This window comes from Physella acuta, unplaced genomic scaffold, assembly GCF_028476545.2.
Source record: "Physella acuta isolate Inbredline_101_S28 unplaced genomic scaffold, ASM2847654v3 ptg001565l, whole genome shotgun sequence".
NCBI classification, from domain to species: Eukaryota; Metazoa; Mollusca; class Gastropoda; family Physidae; genus Physella; species Physella acuta.
In genome coordinates, this window is record NW_026733079.1 from 160420 (window position 1) to 183293 (window position 22874).

At 37.2% G+C, this 22874-nt stretch overlaps 1 protein-coding gene and 1 long non-coding RNA gene across 2 annotated transcripts in view; one reads left to right on the forward strand and one right to left on the reverse strand.

Moving 5' to 3' along the window:
- Positions 1-22874, reverse strand: part of LOC131928911 (unconventional myosin-IXa) — a 90183-nt gene that overhangs the window by 54538 nt on the left and 12771 nt on the right. Inside the window, exons 2-4 of the mRNA XM_059285078.1 lie at positions 21890-22158; positions 20434-21276; positions 18976-19070 (exon numbers count right to left, since the gene is read on the reverse strand). Coding sequence (XP_059141061.1) covers positions 18976-19070; positions 20434-21276; positions 21890-21925 — 974 coding nt within the window. The 5' untranslated portion in view covers positions 21926-22158. The remainder of the gene's footprint in view (positions 1-18975; positions 19071-20433; positions 21277-21889; positions 22159-22874) is intronic.
- LOC131928912 (uncharacterized) lies at positions 13467-16448 on the forward strand. The gene is made up of 2 exons (XR_009383858.1): positions 13467-13819; positions 16277-16448. It is a non-coding gene; the product is annotated as an uncharacterized LOC131928912 (long non-coding RNA).

A 22874-nucleotide genomic window follows, 5' to 3' on the forward strand; every position in this document is an offset into this window, starting at 1 on the left:
TTTAATTGCTTGTTCACAAACCACCTTTTTTATTTAATTCACCTACCCAGCTAAGACAAAATTTATGAAACATAAACATTGATTCGATCATCAGCTGTATCTATGTCATAAAACATGTCTTTACAGCCATGCTGGCCCATTTTATTCCCACAGCCGCGGTAGTTGTGTGAATAGTTCATTTGCCGGATTGTGTTCCCGCTGAGCAATTTCTCAACTCATCACTTTCACAGGGTGTGGTCCATTTGAATTTGAACCGTGCCTGCACTTGAGCGTGCTGCATGCTTGACGGGGATATGTGCTACGGGTAGGGGCAGGCTCTGGTTGTTGTGTGGGTTTATGTGAGGGATCATGTGAGGGGGGGGGGGGTATATGGGAGGGAGAATGTGTGGTGGAGAAAATGTGGGGTGGATGTGTGGAAGAGCATATTAGGGAAATTGTGGGGAAATATGTGGAGGGGGGAGGTTGTGCGGGGGAGCATGTGGGGGGGAGCATGTGGGGAAGTATGAGAGGGGTGGGGAAGTATGTGGGGGAGGATGTGCGGGGGAGAATTTGTAGAGGGGAGCATGTGTGACTAGGTGTGTGTTGGGAGCGTGTGGGGGGAGAAAGTGTGGGGCAGCATGTGGGGGAGCATGTGTGGTTTGAGTGTGTGTAGAGCGTGTGTGGGGAGAGCATGTGTGGGGGAGTATGTGTGGGGGAATATGTGGGGGAGTATGTGTGGGGGAGTATGTGTGGGGGAATATGTGTGGGAAGAGCAAGTGTAATGACGAGCTATGAATTAGTGATATACTACATTAACAGCAGTAACGACATGTAGGCCTATAGTGCATGGTGTAAGTTGATGTTTTGATGCAGCGGTATGGAGCAGAGATTTATGGCGTGATGTTTCGTGAGATGAGTTAGTTTTATATACTGAGATGACATTAGGTGTATGATATACAGTGGTGGTCAAACACTTCAAGATATAACCTCAAGATATCATTGATTATGCAGCTTTCTTCAATGTCCTGAATCAGGTAAACAGAATCAAGCGTGCGCTTAATCAGATAATTATAACAGCTTAATGAGATAGTTATAACGGAATCAAGAACGCACTGAATCAGATAAACATAATAAAGCGTATAACAGAGTCAAAAATGAAGAGTGCACTGAATTAGATAAACAGACCATAATGGTGAGCGCCCTGCATTTGATCAACGATTCGACCAAATCCAAATGCGGAAACAGTTTGTCAGCAACGGAGAATGTGTATAAATCTCCGGGACTATGTGAAGAGGGGGTCTCGCCCTCGCAATGTTTACATGCATGCTGAGATTACGCGTATCTACACCCCTAGCACCCCACCCCCACCCCTTCTGTCTCAGGGGAGCAACGGCAACTGCATGTACCGCCCATCCCCCGGCATGACAAACCCATGTCTGGTCGTACGTGCGGTGTGTGAAACGTCTCCATCATAAGGTAAATAAACATGGACAGGTTCTACGCGTAAAGAATCGGGTATATTTCACAACTGGGGTACAACTTTGATAAGGAGTTTCTAGCGTAAAGAATCGGGTATATTTCACAACTGGGGTACAGCCGTGATAAGGGGTTCTACTAATTCTAGCGTAAAAAAGGTTTATACTAATTTAAACTTTTTTTTTACAATAAAGCGAAACAAAATTTGTAATTAAAAGAAAGCGAGGCGTGATCCATTTCTTTAGGAATATATTTTTTGTTCTTATTAAAGCGACAATGCAACAGTCTTGCTAAATTATGGTCTGACATTCAGGAACCTTTCACTGAAATGAAAGCTATTAGTTGTTAGCAGCGAACCGGGTACAGCCTGGATCTCGTGCATCAAGAAGAGAAAAAAAAAAAAAAAGATATTTCGTTATACACGTGGGTCTCTGAAAGGTCATCGCAATGCATGAATAAGCAGGGTCGAGCAGGACTTGGGAGTAGGGGGGGGGGGGGGGGGGTTGACCTCGCGTTTGACTGCTCGCTCTTTTGTTTCAAATCTGTGTACAAAGCTGCAACACAAGAAATAAACAAAGCCCCTCCCTTACGGCTCTGTCAACACAAAGATTTCGGCCGTGCAGGGACAACAGCGCGTACTTTTTTTAACATCCCAAATGAGATAACGTCATGAATAAAACAAACAAAAGGAAACACGGATATTCAGTAAGTGGCTTATTTCATCCACTTTAACCCCTCCTGATATGTAGAGCAATGATGTGTAATTTTAATGTGGAGTAAAACAAAATTGTTTGATATGCCGACTACCCTTAAGTTCCTGACGGTCAATATGGATGATGAAGTAGAGCTCATGTGTCTGTGACTACGGCACAAGACATGGCCGGCTTTACTTTTGTCTAACATGAATCTGGGTACCCACCAGGGCTGGGTGGAATCTTGGACGTCCAACATCCGAGCTCGTGAGTTTTACGAGCTCGTAAAATTTTAAAGCAGTCGACGCAAGCGCAGTGAAGCATAGTCGCAACAATCAAGTGTGACGTATCCCACAGGAACACGTCCATGTTTGTATTACGTCATCTCATAGTCACAAAAATCAAGTCTGACGTATCCTACAGTGTATTACGTCATCTCATAGTCGCAACAATCAAGTGTGACGTATCCCACAGGAGAACACGTCCATGTTTGTATTACGCCAGTTTTGTGCAACCATGCGGACACGCCTAACTTGTATTGCTAATGTAACAATCTGCTCATAAAAACATTCATAAAAACATCACACAAAACCCACGCGCCCACACTCAAATCGGGTATTCTTTTTTTTTTCGCCTTGCTGTTTTGTTTTGCTGTTGTTTTTTTTTTTTTTTTTTTTTTTGTTTTTTTTTTTTTTTTACTGAGCGTATTTTAATTAACATTAATGAAAATTTAAATGTAAAACAATGTATTCCAAGTAGCAACTGTATTTAAAGCGCTATTTATTTTTTACATGTTATCATACAATCCAGTATGGCAATCGGAAGAGTTTTATCTGGCACGTACGCTAACGGCGGTATGTATGCACGTGGGCGAACAATCGTACACGCACTCCAAGCAAATTAAGAGTACTTGATTACACCGTCTGTGGCCTAATTGAGCAACAAAAACATAAACAACATGTATTCAAATAGCTAGACAATGTTGTACGATCCAGAAATTCCTGTACCGATTCGCTAAATTACAGTACAGTGTAGGCTTATAGGAAAAGAAACGTTAGTTGATTTTTTACTAAGTTAAAAGGAGGTTAAAATAGGTGTATAGAATACAGCTTTTATGTATATTAATCTACCCCAAACAAAAATTTCAAGACGAGTATAATGAGATTTCGTATCCCCCTTGCCATCACCCCCTCCCCACTTTGCTTACACCTAGGATAAAGACAAACAGCATACCGGTCTAGTACACATAAGGTGCGCATTTCAAACGCTTTTCACCACCCCCTCCCCTTACAAACACATCATTCTCCTCCCTAATGTCTCAAACTGCATTAAAAAAATCCAACCTAGTCCTGATATCAGGCGGCGCTGAGAGATAACATGACACATACAACATGGCCGATATGATAACAAGCTCCAATCTCTCCACCATCCATTATGGGAACTCTTGTTTTTACCGGCGACACTGACGCGTGCCTACAAACACGGACAAGATACCCACCATCGCCATCTCTACCCCAGGCTCGCTCCCTAACCCATCGTCATACGCCTCCCCCCCCCCCCCACATTACACGTCCCTGCCCGTTCGTCATGCGCCCCACCCCACCCACCCCCACCATTACACGCCTCAACCTTCCACACACACACACATTACATGACCCAACCCCTCATCACACACCCCCCAACCCCCTACACACCCCACCCCCTAACGCCTCATCACACGCCCCCCCAACGCCTCATCACACCCCACTTTAAACTCCCACTCCATGTTCAGCTATATTTAACGCAATTAAGACGTTTTCAAAACGCTATCAGAATGCCGGGGGGTAGAGAGAGAGAGAGAGAGAAGGGGAATTTAAAAGAGAGCCAGGTATTCTCTGGAAACCGTGGGATACAGTTCCCATCCACACCTGACAGGTATCAGCGGCTCTGTGATTCATGTTAAGAGCCTGTGTGGTTGGCGCTCCGGGCTGTATACACCGGGGGAAGGGTGATAGTCTACAGGGTGCACGTTCAAACAAAACAACACCAGACGCTTCTCTATGGCCAATTGGCGGGGTTTTTTTTTACGTGTTAGAGATATAGTACGGGCAATTGTTGATTTTTGCGTGATAGTCATGTATGCGTATTATAGTAGAGTCAATAGCAAGTTTTGTAAAGTCAATTGATGATTACTTAACTTACAATATAGTAAAGTCTATTGATGAATCTTTAACTTAATAAATTATAGTACAGTTAATTGTTGATTATTTAACTTTGAATTATAGTTAAGTCAATAGCTAATTCATTAACTTAACCCTATTATAGTACAGTGACTTGATGATTATCTAACATACATTATAGTAGTCTACTGATGAATCTTTAACTTAAATTACACTACAGTCGATGAGAAGAGACAGACCAAGAAAGACCTGGAGACGTGACCTGGAAGAAGACACCAAAAAGATTGGATACACCTGGGGACAGTTGGAGAGACTAGCCCAGGACATAAATGCCTGGAAAGCTCTTGTCAGCGGCCTATGTCCCAGGAGGGACGACAGGCAAACCTAACCTAACAGTACAGTCAATAGTTGATTCTTTAACTCGCCAAATTATAGTAGAGTGAATTGTCGAATTCATTAACTTAACAAATTATAGTACAGTCAATTGTTGATTATTTAACTTAACAAATTGTGGTACAGTCAATTGTTGAATTCATTAACTTAAATTACAGTACAGTCAATTAATACTTTAAACAATAAAACCAGCAGAAAACACCGTCTAGTTTACCCATGTGAGTTAACACTGTTTACTTAAGTATCTAATGTAATCCCAACAACGCGGAAAACACGATCTATCACCGTGAAGTGCCGCCACTAACAGTCTACATCAGAGAAGTAAGACAAAAAAAAACATCTTTATTTGAAGAAAACGATGAGTATTTTTTTTAAGAAGGTGAGAGGGGAAAACATATTTCACTATGTCTGCCGCCAACACTACAAAGAAGTTCTTCCCGTCAAAATTGTAGTTGGGGATTGTTGGCGTCTTTTTCCACACCCCTACCTCAGCTAATCAGTACAATTTAGGCTAGTCGCGTTGGAATTCTAGAGGTGCCAAACATGAAGTGTAATCGTAAAACTTGGGTTAACTTGTTATACTCAACAGATGTATGTGTATGTATTCCATTAAAACAAAAGTATTAATTCTTTTAATTGGTATAATTATTTACCAAGGCGTCACAAAGGTTAACAAGTGCACTGTCAAAAACGTATAACTCCGTAGAACACGCTTGTTTTTAAAGTTCCATTAGGGCAAGTGAAGTAGAGTTTACCGGTTTCTGTGACCTCGGCATTATGAAGGGTGGATGGGGTCAGCACTATGCTCAGCCGCCTTTACTTTCACTAACGTGAGTTTGGTGCCAATCAGAGCTAAGTGGACTCAGGGGTGTTCTACTGACTTGAACCTAAATTCGAACTCGAGACTTTCGCGTCAGCAGTCTAACGCTCTACCCCTATGCCACGCCGTCCCACCTAAACTTATTACAAATGCATTATTGAGAATAAAACAAATACAACTTAAATGCACCAAATAAATTCTGCCTAACACAGTTGATTTTTAATGCGCATTCCGAAATGTGACCAATTCGTGACAACTCTCAATAATATATATATATATATATATATATATATATATATATATATATATATATATATATATATATATATATATATATATATATATATATATATATATATAGTGTGTGTGGGTGTGTGTGAGTGTGCTACACATGGTTTTCCACTACACATAAACTCAATTTTATTTTCAGACATCAACGTTATTCTTTTTTATAAAACGGTGTTTTATGTTCACGTACGTCAAAACATGTTCAAAGTGTAGCCCACAATTTCACACTCCAATTTTATTAATATTATATCCTATCCCCGTTTCCACCTGCATCAAAAGAAATTACTTTTTTTAAAAAAAGAGAGAATAACAACCTTTAAGTCGATTAAATTTCCCTTCCCTGACTGGGCTAATGTGTATGCGACGGTGTCAGCGTGACCGTAACGGTTGTATTGATTGGTGGGTCGTGTTTGAATACATGCAGTAGCACGGCGATTCGTGCCCTATTCAAACTACAGGTGATGTGGGGGAGAGGGGTGGGTGTTTCCACGTAAACAGCTTCATACCAGATCGAGAAGTTGGGTGATGGGGCTGGGTGGGTAGTTTTTGTAACCACTGGTTACTATTGGAATCGAGTAGTCAAAAGTTTGTTTTTGTTTCTTTTTTTTTTGTCAATTATTTAGAGCTACATGACCCTCTGACGTAAATAATTGAAAGCTGATAACGTGCGGGATGATAATGGCATCTGACCCCGTCACTATGGTGACATGGACGATAATCGTGTTTTTATTCACTTCCTTTCTGTGTAGCTTTAAAATATTAAAATTTTACCATAAAAATAGAAATTTGAAATGGTATGAAATTATCGAATAAAATGTCAAAATACAGAGAACTTGAAAACGTCTTTCATCATTTGAGGTCACCTTTTTGTTAACAGATAAATATGCGTCAACTTCCGTTGTCAGATAAATTTATAAACACCAAGTTTCGATTGCCCGTGCTAATCAGAACCACTGGCAAAGAAATGTTTATTTTTTTAATCTTGACATTTTCAAAGTAAGTAAATGAAGTATGTAATTTTTAATACAGGTTTAAATTTAAAAAAAAAACTGCGATGGGAATAGGGACAGTGGACCATTGCAGACCTGTAGGTACTTGTGGTATAGGAGAGTATAAAGATAATTATTAATGGGCAAAGTATCACTGGAGAGGGAAATGGCCAATCAATATACAAGCAGGGTGCCAAAACAAGGGTAGTGGACAAAAGGAACTGTGGACACAGAGACCGGTCAATATATACAGCAGAATACCAAACATCGATAGTGGGAAAGGAGCTGTGGACACTTACAAACCGGTCAATATATACAGCAATGTACCAAAACATCGATAGTGGACAAAGAACTGTGGAACATACAAACCGGTCAATATATACATCAATGTACCAAACATCGATAGTGGCAAAGGAACTGTGGACACATACAAACCGGTCAATATATACAGCAATGTACCAAAACATCGATAGTGGGAAAGGAACTGTGGAAACATACAAACCGGTCAATATATACAGCAATGTACCAAAACATCGGTAGTGGCAAAGGAACTGTGGACACATACAAACCAATCAATATATACAGCAATGTACCAAAACATCGGTAATGGGCAAACGTAACAGCCTCGGGCAAATAAAAAAAATCGATCCCTTTCAAAGGGCGGCACATTAGCTCCAATGACCTTGCCACGTACAATTTCCCTGACGATCAGAAGGCTTTGCTCGGGTGAAGAAACCCAGTCCGAATATATGGGACTGGTCTAGCTCGTGTAAACACGAATACATTCATACAATAATAATCGCACCACAAAATGTCCGTGTTTCTACGCCACAAAATGTCCGTGTTTCTAACATTTGTCCGAGTTATATGACAGGTCTAGACATTCACACAACAGTGCATTATATATATGTGTGTATATATATGTGTGTATATATATGTGTGTATATATATGTGTGTATATATATGTGTGTATATATATATGTGTGTGTGTATATATATATATATATATATATATATATATATATATATATATATATATATTGAATGCTCATAAATGTGATCTGAAGACCCCCTTTCAGGAAAATAGCTTACGGATATTATTTTCCTTTCGTAGCATCAAGATGAGATGAATTCTAAATACGCATGTCTAATTTTGATTTTAACTTCCAATCATATGAAATTAAACTTTCAATTATCTATGTAGGCCTATAATGAATGTAATGTATGTTAAGTATAAAACTTAACAAACAAGACGTGTAAAATACATAGGCAAACAAAAACAAGTATCGCCTTCATTCCAAATGTAGTCGTTCAGAATTTTATGGAATAAAAAAATAAAAACAGAGCTGGATGCTCCTAGGTACAAACAAAACACAACACTCCATCCCATTGCGATGGAAAAAGAAAAATTATAAAAATAAAAAGAGTGTCGAATTTTTTTTTTTTAACCTAGCCACAGCCCGCCCATCATTTGTGCTGTGTCGTCAACTCAATTCGCTGATATGGCACTGGACGCGATGAGCCTTCATTGATCAGTCAACTCCTTGCACTCAGACCAAAGCACAGACCCGCTTGTAGGCATTTCTTTACATAAATATACTGCGCTAAAAATAGCGCTCGTGTCACACTGCTCCTGCGGTTCGACCGATTAAATTACTAATTAATTATCTTTGAAAACCACGTGGTGTTACAAAAATTATATTGTTAAAAAGTATACAGCGATTATCTTCGAAAACTAAGCCAAATAAGTTCTGTTATTAGCCACAAGCCCACAACTAGGCTTGCATAGAAGAGCTTATCTTTCACTATAGGCAATATCTGCTATAGAATTGTATGGCAATCCTTATCATTAAGCACCACACACAAAATAAAAAACGGTTTCAATGGAAGTAATTAATATCGTGAATCCGGTGGTGAAGTAAATCTATTAGGTCTAAGTTAAACAAGATTTCGTAACTTTAATAAGGGACAGTGTGAAGGCAGCGGGAAAAAAAATAACCTTTAATCATCGTAAAGAAAAAAGCTGTCTAATTGATCTCTCATTCACAAACACATCAGCATAAGCTTTATTAAAACCATTACTCTAACCCCCCCCCCCCCCCCCAACCCACACACACCCTCCCATCACACACTCTCGTTACTCACACCATTTAAAAATGTGAATCTTAACTTTATCAACACCATAACTTCCTCCTCAACCCTAACCATCAACACACCATCACCACCCCACATCCACCAACGATAACTCCATCAACTCTATTACCCCCCCCCCCCCCCTCCCCAACCCACCTTAAACTCGACGTTATCAACATTGTGACTAACACTCCAGGATTAGACACACTGACATACTGTATCTTGAAGTTATATCGTGTTGAGCCCATCTCTCACCAACACACACACACACACTGTATCATGAAGTTGTATCGTGTTGAGCCCATCTCTCACCAACACACAAACACTGTATCTTGAAGTTATATCGTGTTGAGCCCATCTCTCACCAACACACACACACACACTGTATCATGAAGTTGTATCGTGTCGAGCCCAGCTCTCACCAACACACACACACAACGTTTGTATCCCTCTTGGGCGTCAGTCCCATCCACTTCCCGTTCGACTTCTACGCCGGCCTATACGGTCATGACGATGATTCAAAGCAAACAGAGCAGGTTGTTTTTAATTAGTTTAATTAGTCACAACAGTTCTAAACCAATCAAAAGAGTTGAGCTTGATCAAGCTTGTCTATTAACACCGTGTTACTTTTGCTCGTGTGTCCTGTACGTTAAGTAAACAACCAGAAGAAAACGATGTTGAAGTTCCCTTTTCGAACCATGGTGCAAGTGAAGTAAAGCTCACCTGTTTATGTGACCTCGCAAAATGAAGGGATAGTTTGGCCAGAACTATCCCCAGTCGCCTTCATTTTCCCTAACGTGCATTAGGTAGCAATTAGAGCTGGGTGGACTCGGGGATGTTATAATAACAGACTTGAACCCGAATTTGAACTCTATGCTTTTTAGTGAGCAGTCTAGCGTTCTACCTCTAGTTAGATTTATTTTTATTCTTTTCAGTAACTACAATTGTCTAAATTCACCAATCCCGTGCCCATTTACAATTTTAAAATTGCAACAACAACAAAATTATGTTATTCAGAATACTTCTGATGAAGACCTTAGGTCAAATATATTAAATGTGTGCCTGTGATTTTTTTTTTAAACTGAAAGAGAATAACGAAAATTTGAAGAAAGTACGCTAGGGAAAAAATGTGTATACTCTTTTAAAGTTAACATTATTTCAAACGAATGATATCTCCTAGTTTTCAAACTTCATAATTCCTATACATTATTCAACTATTGAAAAAAAACTTGTGTATAAAATAACTATAAATGTAGATCTAGTTGAATCCTTTACAACAAAGTCATTACGTCAATAAATTTCCAGGTAGTATTGTTTTAAATCTCCAAATTCAAAAAAGCTCTGCCATTATTCTTTATGTAGGGACCGGCATTTAGTGTAATAATAAAGATTATCTCGTGTAATTATTTTTTAACTCGCCACACTATCTGATACGATGTTTCGGTTTAGACAACCTGGCGGATTAAAAGGGTTACAGTTTAGACAACCTGGCGGATTAAAAGGGTTAACGGTAAAGACAAAATGGCAGATTAAAAGGGTTAACCAAACAAAAGCAATCTGTCACGAGGGATTGTTGCTAAAGCTTATTACATGCGACTATCTATATCAGAACAACGGGTGAAGGGGGTCCATGGGTCAGGTAGTAGACTTGAGCCAGATAGGGGGAGACCAAATGTGCTGACTTGTGTTGCTAACGGGGGGGGGGGGGGGGATTATTAGTTCCATTATAGCAGCCAATCAGTTAGTAGATCGTTCAAGCCTCTCCCCCCCCCCCCCCCTCCCCCCACACCTCCTTTAAATAGCCTTATATCTAGCGTAAATGAAAAAAAAATGTCTTTTATTTAAGCATGGACGTTAAGAAATACAAAAATAGATTCCAGGTCACGGTGACACAGTGCTTATGGGTCGGTGAGTCGGGCCAGTTAAAACAAGATACAGTGGACCCTGGTCAGTTTGTTGGCGATGCGGACATAGCCCAAAGGGCCGATACGGACAAAAGGCCGACATGGACTAATGGCCGACAAGGACTAATGGCCGAAAAGACAAAAGGCCGACTCCTTTTGGATGTCGGCCTTTTGTCGTGTAACACTTCTCTAGTCTCGCACTGAGCCCACTCACATGAAATCTCAGCTTCAGCCTTCGCGGACAATAAAGAAAATTATCAGTCGAGATTAAAATTTATCTTTAATCACTAGCCCTCCACTTCTCTACCACCCCCCCCCACCCCCCCCCCCCCCCCCCCCACCCCCCCCATCATGCTACTTTATAATATTTATTTTTTTAAAAAAAAACACTTGTGCACCACACTATCTGTTGTATTCACACTTAGGCACGATTCTAACACACACGTGATCCTATTATCTCGCGTGAAAAAGAGATCCAGGGTAGGATAAAAACAATAACGGGCGCACTGAAACAATATAAAACTGTCAAAATGACAAGGATAGTATAGCGGTCTATCTTGTACCAGTAGAGATTTTTTTTTTAAACTTATTAATATTATCTCGTCTTACGTTGCTAATTTCGTCGTTACTTCTTTCACAAGCATTGAAAAGCTAAGAATTAATAGCATTATTTTAAAAGATGGGATTTAAAAGACAGGTAATTGTTTACAAGGTAACACAAAAGAATGTTTAAAAAAACATTTTTTTTTTTAAAACACGAACTAGCCTGGGTCATTCAAACGGAATGGACAATGGCTAGCTCGTTTTTTGTTATGATATCAAGAGAGAGGAAAAAACAGCTGAGCAAACAGTGGAACTGGGGAAAGGGGGAGGATATGGAAGTGTGAACGTCATGGCTATTATTAGTATTAAAATAACGAAACAGGAACTTTCTTTTTAAAACGGAATCTTCGTGTATTGAGGAACTGGAGTGTTTAGTGTGTGTTCATGGTATAAAGAGCGAGCTGGGCAGGGCGATATTACACAGCAGACTTCTATATTTGAGTCATAGCGTCATAACCAAATACGAGGTGGGTTTTTTTTTTAAACCAATATCCCCCCCCCCCTACACACACACACACTGAATGCCTTGTTGAATCGATCAGGTTTTTAAAAAAAGGGGGAGGGGGAGGAAATATGAAGCCATCGGCTGCTAACCAGCGGTAGAGTCGCGGGAAGCCCTGTTTGATCTCATGTTGGAAGTTACACAGCTCACCGGGGGGAGGCAACAGGGAATGTTATCAAACAACGGGGACACACAAACACAGTCACCGGACGCTCCTTCCACTCGGGACAACAACGTCGGTACCATTAGGAGCATTGCGCTGTTGACATTCAGAGGCATGCAGTGGGTACACTATGAGACATATCGTGCATATGCGCATCGGATTTAAACGTCATTGTTTTACAATAATAATGACATGGTAATGTCATGTAAAGCTTGAAACCTACTCCACAACTTAAGGATTATGGTTTGAGTTGGAAGAAGATTAGAGAGTTCGTTTCACGGGAGGTTAAGTGTTAGACATAGGGACCTTTCTATCTTTGGGTTCAATATTTTGGTTTGGGCTGAGAGAAGGTTAGTAGAGAGTTCGTTTAACGGGAGGTTAGGTGTTAGACATGGGGACCTTTCTATCTTTGTGGTAAGTATTTTGGTTAGGGTTCAGAGAAGGTTAAAGAGTTGGATTAACGGGAGGTTAGGTGTTAGACATGGGGACCTTGGTATCTTTGAGTTAAGCATTTTGGTTAGGGTTGAGAGGAGGTAAGTGTTGGAATAAAGGACCTTGGTATCTTTGGGTTAAGTATTTTGGTTTGGGTTGAGAGAAGGTGTTGGAATAAAGGACCTTGGTATCTTTGGGTTAAGGTGAGATGTTAGGTTCCATGCCGATTCTAACTATCGTCTTCTAATGGCCGTTTCTTTTGAGCACGGAAAAGATTGTAAAAAGTACAACAAATAACATGCATCCTTAGTAAACAACACACTGGCCTAATTTATCTGGGTACTATCGATAGTCTTATTTCAACTTACATTCTTACCCTTCAACATCACATACATCGTTTTCAACAATCTATAAGTCTTAATGCGTGACGTAGAAATCTTTTCGTCACGGGCCACAAAACTTTCAACAGGTGTTTTTTTTTTTAACCTATGTAAAAAAAAACTAACGTACCACGACTAACGCAGCGGAAGGCCTGCTCTATCTACTACTATACACTACACTACTATACACTACACTACTATACACTCTAGACATAAATTCAATGCTGCCATTGTACAGATGACACGCTTAACACACATAGGGAAGTTTAATAGACTCGAGTGTATTTTCTGCACTATCTTAAAATCTGTTGAAGACAGCAATTGGAGCGCAGCCCTATCGTTTTAATATCAGGAAGGCGGATAGGAAAAATAAGGGTTTTAAAAAATTCACAACAGACAAACGCGTCTAATAAAAACAGATACAGAGGTCGTTAGTTTAGTTTACAACCTCTGAAACATCTCTAGATGGTAGAGGAAAGATGCCCTTGGCTTTTTGAGCGAACAATTGCAGTTTTTAAGTGACTGAGAAATGAATTACAATAGACTGGAAAAGTCTATATAATCATACTAAATTTTTAAAAAATTATTTTAAAAAACATGGCAAGCGATAAAATTATAGCTACAATTTTAAAAATTAAAGTAGATTAGGAACCATCGATTACACTCATTTTCATATTTTTTTGTTTAACATAAGCCGTTGAAAATGATTTTGAATTATTGTATAAATTTAAATATTTAATAAAACCGCCCTCAACCCCACCTTGAACTGAACTGAACTGGCCAGGGAGAGTAAAACGATGGAAGCCATAACATTTATTTTCCACGATAAATACTGACAAGGTGTTCCAAGAAAACAAAATGGCGAACAAGGGAATATTTTCAGTTCGATTCAGGCTTTTAAAATTCGTTTGTATCCCTTTTCATTATAGTTGGCTTATTTTTTTATGACTGTTATGCTCAGATTACTAATATCTAACATTATTCTTATTAATTGTTACTAATGTTTTTGTAGAATGTTTTTAACACACGTTTCATTATTTTTGTTAGGCCTGTGACTACACACACTCACTACAGTACAGTTCACCACACTGAGTGCTCTACTAGTCTAAGCTGAGATCTAGATCTAGACTAGATTCTAGATCTAGAATCTAGATCTAGATCTCTAGATCTAGATAGAATTATTATTAAGTGTCTATAAGTATCTAGATCTAGAGTCTAGATCTAATAAAATCTAGATCTAGATTATCTAGACTCGATAGATTTAAATTGATTTTAATTTATAATTTTTATATCGAGAATCTAGATCTAGATCTAGATTATCTAGTCTAGACTCTAGCTAGACTAGACTAGATAGTAGGTAGATCTAGAATCTAGATTTATATCGGCGAGAATCTAGATCTAGTACTAGATCTAGATCTAGAGTCTAGATCTAGTACTAGACTAGATCTAGATTTTCTAGATCTAGATCTAATCTAATCTAGATCTAGATCTAGTATAAATAAATAAGTCAAATAAATACTAAAATAGATCTAGATCTAGATTCTAGACTCTATAAATATTTAAATACTACTACTAAACTAGTACTAGATCTAGATCTAGATCTATAATATCTAATACTAACTAGAGATCTAGATCTAGACTAGATCTATAGATCTTATACGACTTATTTATAGTTTGTTAAGTAACTTTATATAATATATAAATATATTGTATGACAGTAGATATATTAGAATTAGTATTAAGTACAAGTCAAGTTGTAGAGATCTACTCTAGTCTAGTCTAGATTCTAGATCTAGAAGTTATATATTTTATAAAAATCTATATTAAATAATTTTAAAAAAATAGTATATTGAAGTATTTTAAGTTAATAGTAATAATAGATAGGGCCTAAGTTAAATAAATTAGGCCCATAGTTTATATTATATTATAAATGTGTAGCTGGTATAGACTAGTTTTAGAGACTAGTCATATATATTATAGTAAATAGTTAATCTTAGTCCTTAGTTACTAGTTAGTAATTAGTTAGTAGGGCACTACATAGTACATACACCTAGTCTAATAAATGATTAGTCTAATTAGTTAGAGCCTACTTGTTAAAATATATTTACTATTGTAGTAGTATTAGTAAGTATAGTTACTCTATACAGTTCCTGGATATATTATAATACACACAACCTCATAATTGCAAAATCATGACATTAGTGAATCAATTATTTAGTCGGCCAATATTTTCTATATTAATTTAATTTTAATATTTAATACTTACTAAATTACTAGATTTAGATCTGTACAAAATACATTTTATTTAAGATAATTTAGGCTATGGTACAGATGACAGTCCTAATACTTCAATTACATTGTTATTATGATTAGGGCCTAGTTAGAGGTAATTACTAATTAGACTTATGATGACTTATATTAGTCTAATAACTAATAGATTCATATTTAATAGCAGTAGGTCTATCTATAGGCTTAAAATAGTATTGTAAAAAAAATAAAGAATTCTTAATTTTTACAGTTGTCATATTACTTTTAGTTTCAGTAGGCCTATCTAGACTGTAGATTTAGATGTAGTAGCTTAGTAGTAGTCTAGTAGGCCTGTGATAGCGTAGGTAGTTAGTATTAGTATGTAAGTTAAACAAATATAACTAGGCTTAATAAGGCTACAATTTTAAATTGTAAAAATTACATGTAGCCTAAATAAAAGGTTACAGACTAGTACATTAAATAATATCCAAAATTTAAATTTAATCTAGATTTGTAGTCTACCAGTAATTTTAGGCCTCTTATAATAATAGTAAAAATTATAAAATAGAAGATTAGGCTTACTAGTACTAGTAAAGAGCTGTCTTATTTTAGTTCTACTTAATCAACTTAATATATGACTTAGTCTTATGTAGTTTTCTTTAGAACTTAAAATGCAGAATAGTTGATAAAGCCAAAAGGTGTCAATTGTCATAGATGGATTAACTTACTAATCAAATTAATATAATTATCCTAATATTTATTCTAGTATGTGCATGAATTAATGATAGTTATAGTAGCCTAGTTTGAATATCAATTTTCAACTAATTCCTTTTTCTTTTTTTTTTAATGATATATACATGACTTTTGGACTCTTTTGGGGGCTATTGTATTTAATGACAAACTCCTTACATTAAAGTATTAAAAGTAAACTATTATACCTATATTTTAATGAATGGTAATGGTTAGATAGCCCATACAATCCAATACATAAATACACATCATTGCTTTAAGATCTTTATAAGACAAATATTTTTATTTATAACATTAAGAGTTGAAAGTATGTAAACATAATGAGTTTAATATAACAGTTTATGAAATTTATTTATGTTTTTTTAGATACTGTGGATCATACAACTGCATACAGAGAAGATAAAAGTCAAGATGAAGTTCAATTTAAAAACTGATCCAAGGATACATGTTGGACCCAAGAAAACTTGTTCATATTGAACAACTATTTTTTTATTTTAGTTCTAAATGAATATGGTAATTAAAAAAAGAAAATTATGAACTTTGTTATGTTTATTTTTTTTTAGCACTGCTTGTGTGTGCTGGTGTATGCGGAAACTAATTATTGCTACCTTAATTCAATAAACTTAAACTGGTGAACTGTAAATAGTTTTTAAAAATATGGTGCTGAAGTAGATTTCACCTAGTTTCTCCATGTTAATAAATTGTATGGTCAGCAAAATGTCAAACAGCTTTTACTGTCCATAACCAGTCCGGTACCAGTTAAAGCTGCTTTCAATTTGAATCAGAGACAACCTAAAGGATTGAAATTTCAACTCAAGAACTTTTGCTTTAGCAAATGTGTTAACAAATATGTAGTCCCAAAGTCTTACATTTGCATATATCTATCATAGATGTTAAACATAATGATAAGGGAAGAATCAATAATATGGGTTTTTGTCAATTCTAGCCATACCAGCATATAAATGTAGACCAGGCTTAGTGAAGCATTGCTGATAACTCACCATCAACCACAAATACTATAATCACTGCCTGTTTCCTGGTAATGTGTTGTTATTGGCCATGCAAGTTTATGAACATGTTGTAATTGTTTATATATAACAAAAGAAAAAGACTGTTGCTGATCAGATGCATTCCAGATATTTGAGGAAAAGATATTTTCTATAAGGATAGGCAGCTATAGCAAATGAGGTTAGGGGAAATATTGAGTTAAAATAAATTATTTAATAATTGTAATGACAGATATCATCACAACAACAAATGTAATTAGGTTTGTATGACTAATTAATGAATATCCTATAAATAATAGCAAAATGCTGTAGTGGTCGTCCATCAGACTTTGAGGTAGGGGAGATTTGGACCTTTGTGTCAAGGGCGGGAGGGGGTTCAGAAAGTAAGATGACACTTTTCAATGTTCAACAAACACTCATTTTAAGAAACTGAATTTAAACCTTTATTTGCATCATTAAAAGTCGTTTTATAAAATGTTATAAAATAATTCATCAAAAGGCGAGGGGGGTGCGGACCGCACCGGGTGACACCATTTAGGGGGGGGGTGACACCAAGGCAAAAAATAGCAAAATATATAGTGAAAAACTCAAGGGGGGGGGGGTGCAAATCGAAAGTTTGAGGGGGGGGGTGCAAATCGAAAACTTGAGGGGGGGGGGGGGGTGCAAATCGAAAGTTTGAGGGGGGGGGGGTGCAAATCGAAAGTTTGAGGGGGGGGGTGCAAATCGAAAATTTGAAAGTTTGTCCCTGGGAAGGTTCTCTATGCCTCTGGGGGGGGGGGGGGGGGTGACACTATTAAGTGCCGCACCGGGTGACACCCGACTTCGCTACGCCACTGAATGTTGGAAAAGCCCATAGGTCGAAATATTTTATGAAAATCGCTGCAATGGGGGGGGGGGGGGGTTGGTTGGCTTAGGTTTACTTTTTTGGGGAAGGGGGAGGTCTGGCATCGTTGTGACATCGTTAAAAGATGACCCCATAGTCAGAGGTCGATCTAGGTTGATTAGGTGTATATTAAAATGTTGATATTAATTACGCTTTACTTATTATAACAATTTAATATAGCCTAGTAGTTTATTTATACTAAATAATAATATCCCCTTGCACCACAACACCCTGACTATACTAATCCAAATTAAAATAAAAATGTTTTGTAAATTACTATTATATTATTAGTAATTTTGTGTTTAAATATTTTTAGCCTTAGTAAAACCGGAAGAGACTTTGTACTTATTTACCAAATGTTATAAAATATTCAATTTTGGTTCAAAAATATGCTTTCTGGCAACACAAAGTGGAACCACTTTTGGAACCACTTTTCCAGTCTATTGATACGTGCCAAAAGTGTTTAATTTGATATTTTAAATTTCGTGTGTAATTTAAAATTTAAGGACTTGTAATGATTGTTGGATATTGAGGGTGGTTTGAGAAGTTTAGACCCACATCACCAACCCCAACTCACACATACAAATATGGTAAACATGTACTTCTATCAATGTTAACATATCTTTGCTTATTAGTGGTAGTTTTTTTTTAAGTACAGGTTATTTTGTTTGTTCTTTATATTTTTTAACTTCTTTAATTATTTGTGTACAGCTATGGATGGATGTTGGGAAGGACATAGCAGCCTAGCACCTCCTCTCACAAATATATCATTAATAGAAAACCAGCAAAAACGTTATACTTTTCTTTAAAGTTTACAAGATAAAAATAGCTAAATAATTTCCCCCACTGCATAGAAAAGGCTCAAGTGACCATAATAAAATTGTATCATGTATTACACATTTACCTACTAAGACAGGAACTAACTTACATGTGTAAGCAAATGTGGATTTAATTTTATTTTCATACTATGACACACCGGTAAAGAAACACTCAATGAAACCCATAGTGTCAGATATTTTTTACAATAAATATTACTAAGTGTATTTTAAAACAATAAAGAGTATCAAGCTTGCAAAAAACAAGAGTATCGAGCTGGCAGCAAGTAAAAACTGTGGGGCAAGATGTAAACACGGAGCAGCAGCTCGGATATTTAGAGAGATAAACAAAAAGCTCACCCATGAACCATGCCATTCTGTTTATAGTTGACTTGGATAAACTTGCCGAATCTGCTAGAGTTGTTGTTGTGGACTGTTTTAGCATTCCCAAAAGCCTGTACAGAAGGGTTGGAAACTTGTGAGGTGGGCCACAGGGGTTATAAACAGGAGGTATGATAAAAAAAAAGCTTAAAATTATAATGGGACAATTTTAAACACAGGGTATAGAATCTTAGAGAATATTTCCTGGTTATCTTTTGTAAAAAAAAAAAAAACCTTGGCCCAACTAAAAATAAGGGTGCTGGGCTGGTCAAAGTAAATATTTTTTGTTTTACATAACATTTTTCCCATAGCTAACCAACATGCAACCAAAATTATCACTATTTTAGAAAATCATGTCACATTGAAACAAACAAATTCTGATTATACATAAAACTAAGTCACAAGTTAGGATATTTGATAAACAGAAAAAAAATTACTTAAACTATCTGATGAATATGTGGTAAAAAAAACATGGTTGAAATTATCCTGCACTCCTGTTTAAGCCCTCACCCACCCCCTGCCCCTAAACAACCTTTCTGATAAACATAACAAACTCAAGTATTTTGTTTTTCTTGCAAGAAGACTCATTCTGGTCTGTTATTTTACTGCTATTATTTTTTACACTTAAATTCATTCCAAAGAACAACACTGACTAGTAATTTACTTCCCTATCTCTAAAATAGAATACTTGGGCTGAGATAACTAGTGATAGTAGTTCAGGAAGCTTTTGTATCAGCTGGTGCTTTGTTTACAAGCAGCCACATATTTTAGAGTGTAAAAACAAAACAAGGTAGTTATCAAGATCTGGCCAATACATAAACAGATTACAGCTTTAATCAATAGAAGAGTCTAATAGATAAAACATCAAAACAAACAAGTATATATTAAACATAAGGTTTGTTTCTTAAGATGTAATGGTAATAATAACACTATTAAATGAAACAAACTTTTTAAACTATCTAAGCCTACAGCACATTGGTGCACCATTTTTCATAACAAAAACTGTATCAGAAAAAAATGGTGGCACCTCAAAATCAAAAACCAATTTTAAATATCTTTTTATGTCTCTTTTACATGTTCTAAAAACACTGATATTAATTTAAAAATTTAAAAAAAACTTGTTTTATGCCTTTTATTTTTCTTTATTTGCTTCTCTACAAAAAAAACTATGCATTTTATTTCCAGTGTTTCTTTCAGACTTTTTCTGTGATGTTGGGGGGGGGGGGGGGGCACGACGACTCAATTTCTAAGGGGACGGACATAAGTAGAAGTATAGATTTTCTTTATAAGGCAGTACATGTGCTTGGGGGGAGGGGGGCATGTCCTCCTAAAGGGATGCCTGAAAGAAACACTGTTTATTTCATGATAGTCAACAAGCCTGTGAACTCATGTATTCAACTTCCTGCTCATTCTTGTCTATACAAATTTTAGACTTACCTCTAAAACAGGACCAGCTCCCAGGATAGTCTGCTCTACTCCACTACCGTGTAATCCTTTGTGTGAAAGAGCAGTCAAATGATGCAGCAACAAGTTAGTACTTTCCGTTTTGCCAGACCCCGACTCCCCCGATATAACTATACACTGGTTCTGTTTCTGCCTCAACATGGAATGATACGCTGCATCAGCCACAGCGAAGATGTGGGGTGGTAGCTCCCCCAAGCGCTTGTTCTGATACATGCTGACGTATTTGGGGTTGTATATAGGGAAAAACTTAAAAGGGTTCACGGCTATGAGAATGGAACCCACGTACGTGTAGATGTTTTTCTGGTTGAACCTGGATTTCAGGTTGTGAAGAAGGGTTTTTTCATTCAGATCAGGCAGGCTGCAGAGGTCGGGAAACTCTTTCCCAGCCAGAGGCTGAGTGAGGAATGCCAGAAGGAATGAATCCACAGCACTTTGATCTCGCACCACCCACCCTCCAGGCGACAATTCCGGATCACGTTTACGGAGATAAAATCTATATCCATCGAATAACTTCACTCCCGTTTCAATATCACTTGATTTCGGCCACAGCAGCTGCAAGGCCACAGGGTTTTCTGTAGAATCAAGGCGCCGCTCCTTACAAAGTTGGCCGCCGGAGGAGAACACCTCGGCCAGCTCAAACTTCTTCTTGGTGTCGCCGCCACCAAAGCGGAGCTTGCGGCATGCGATGGCAACAACATCTTCCGCTGTGGTGCCTTTGTCTGCCTCAACAGAGACATACTCGAATTCCCCACTCAGAGGCCCAGTGTAAACTCTTACCATAAAAGAGTCCATACTGAGGCGTCGTATAAGCTGTACCTGCAACAAAATATATTGAAAAATTTCTTTCTGTTTACTAAGGTACACTTATTCTTATTTTGGCAATTTTAGTTTTAGCCCCCATAGAGATAATTTGCAACTAACTTTCCAAGAAAAGCAACATAAAATCTAAATAAACTCTTAAAATGTTAAAGAAAAGGAACAGTGTTTTTTCTCAATGCTATAGTTAGTATTAAATAGCAAATAATGTCAGCAACCACCCCCTGCTCTATAAATAAATTTCTTGTTTACATTATGGAACTATGTACTATGAAAAAAAGGGGGAACTAAACACACAGCACATTTATTTTAACATGGCTTCTTGAACTATCAGATGAGCTCATATTAAATAGCATACAACACAACTCAACTGTCAGCAACCCCACCCCCACCCCCTGCTCTATAAATAAATCTGCTTTTTACATTATGGAACTTTGTACTATGAAAAAAATGGGGAAAATACAACACAGTGAACATTTGTTTTAAAGGCTTCTTGAAGAATCAATTAAGCTCAACAGAAATAAGTTGCCCCAGATACATTCTAGTTGTGTTTTAGATTTTAAAGATTAGGACAAGCTTCTACCTCAATTATCTAACTACGATTTAAACTCACAGGTTTCGTCCGCTGAAAAGTTTGTTCTTTCAGCATGTTTTAAACAATAGCATGCACGTTAAACCTACATGTGACGGCCTGATGTCATGACAAGCCATTCCGATATTTGCGGAACAACTCAGCAGGCCACGCGTGGACCATGGCAATCATGTCTGATGACTGACCATACTGACGCTGGGGGAATAAGCACTCTGTGATCAGCCACAGCTAGATGCAAGACCATTCTTATCAAGGGAGGTTCATTGTAGTTGTGTCCATACAATTATATTCTGAGGAAAAAAAAAACAGATAGTAATTATTTCAATGTTGGGGGTTACAAAAGATAAAAAAAAAACTAGAGAAAAAAATGTTAAGAATGAAAACAACAGAAGCAAAATATTACTTCTTTACAAAATGCCAGATTCTCCCCCCCCCCCCCCCCCCCACTATTGTAATGGCAAGGTAAACTTCCCCCGCCCCCTCCCCCAATAAAAAGCCATAGCTTCAACAAAAATGTTTTTCATTACATTTTTTTTAAACAAATACAAAATATGTGAAATCACACTTTTTATATTCCCCCAAATAATTCCTAGTCTACCATCTCTCTCCAGGCGTAAAAAAAAGTCACCTATTGAGATCACAAACATGTTTGTTTTTAGTGAAAATAAACATTTTGTTATAAAAAAATTAGATCCTAAAAAAGGTATTTATAACTTCAAAAAGCCAACTTTAATTGCATGCGCACTAGTTTAATGTGCACATGAGAGCTAACTTCAAAGTTTAATGATTCTTGATTATAAACTGGTATGTAGTACTTCCCTGAGGCCTTCAAGCTCTGATAGATACCTGGCAATGCTAGGCTATTACTGGTGTAGGTGAATACACAGTTTATGGACAACAAAATATAAATTTATTCTATAGACAGGGATAATGAAACAAAACAACTCTTTTATGTCTATCAGATAGATCATCAGATGTTACACCGGAGGTTTAATTATAACTTTTC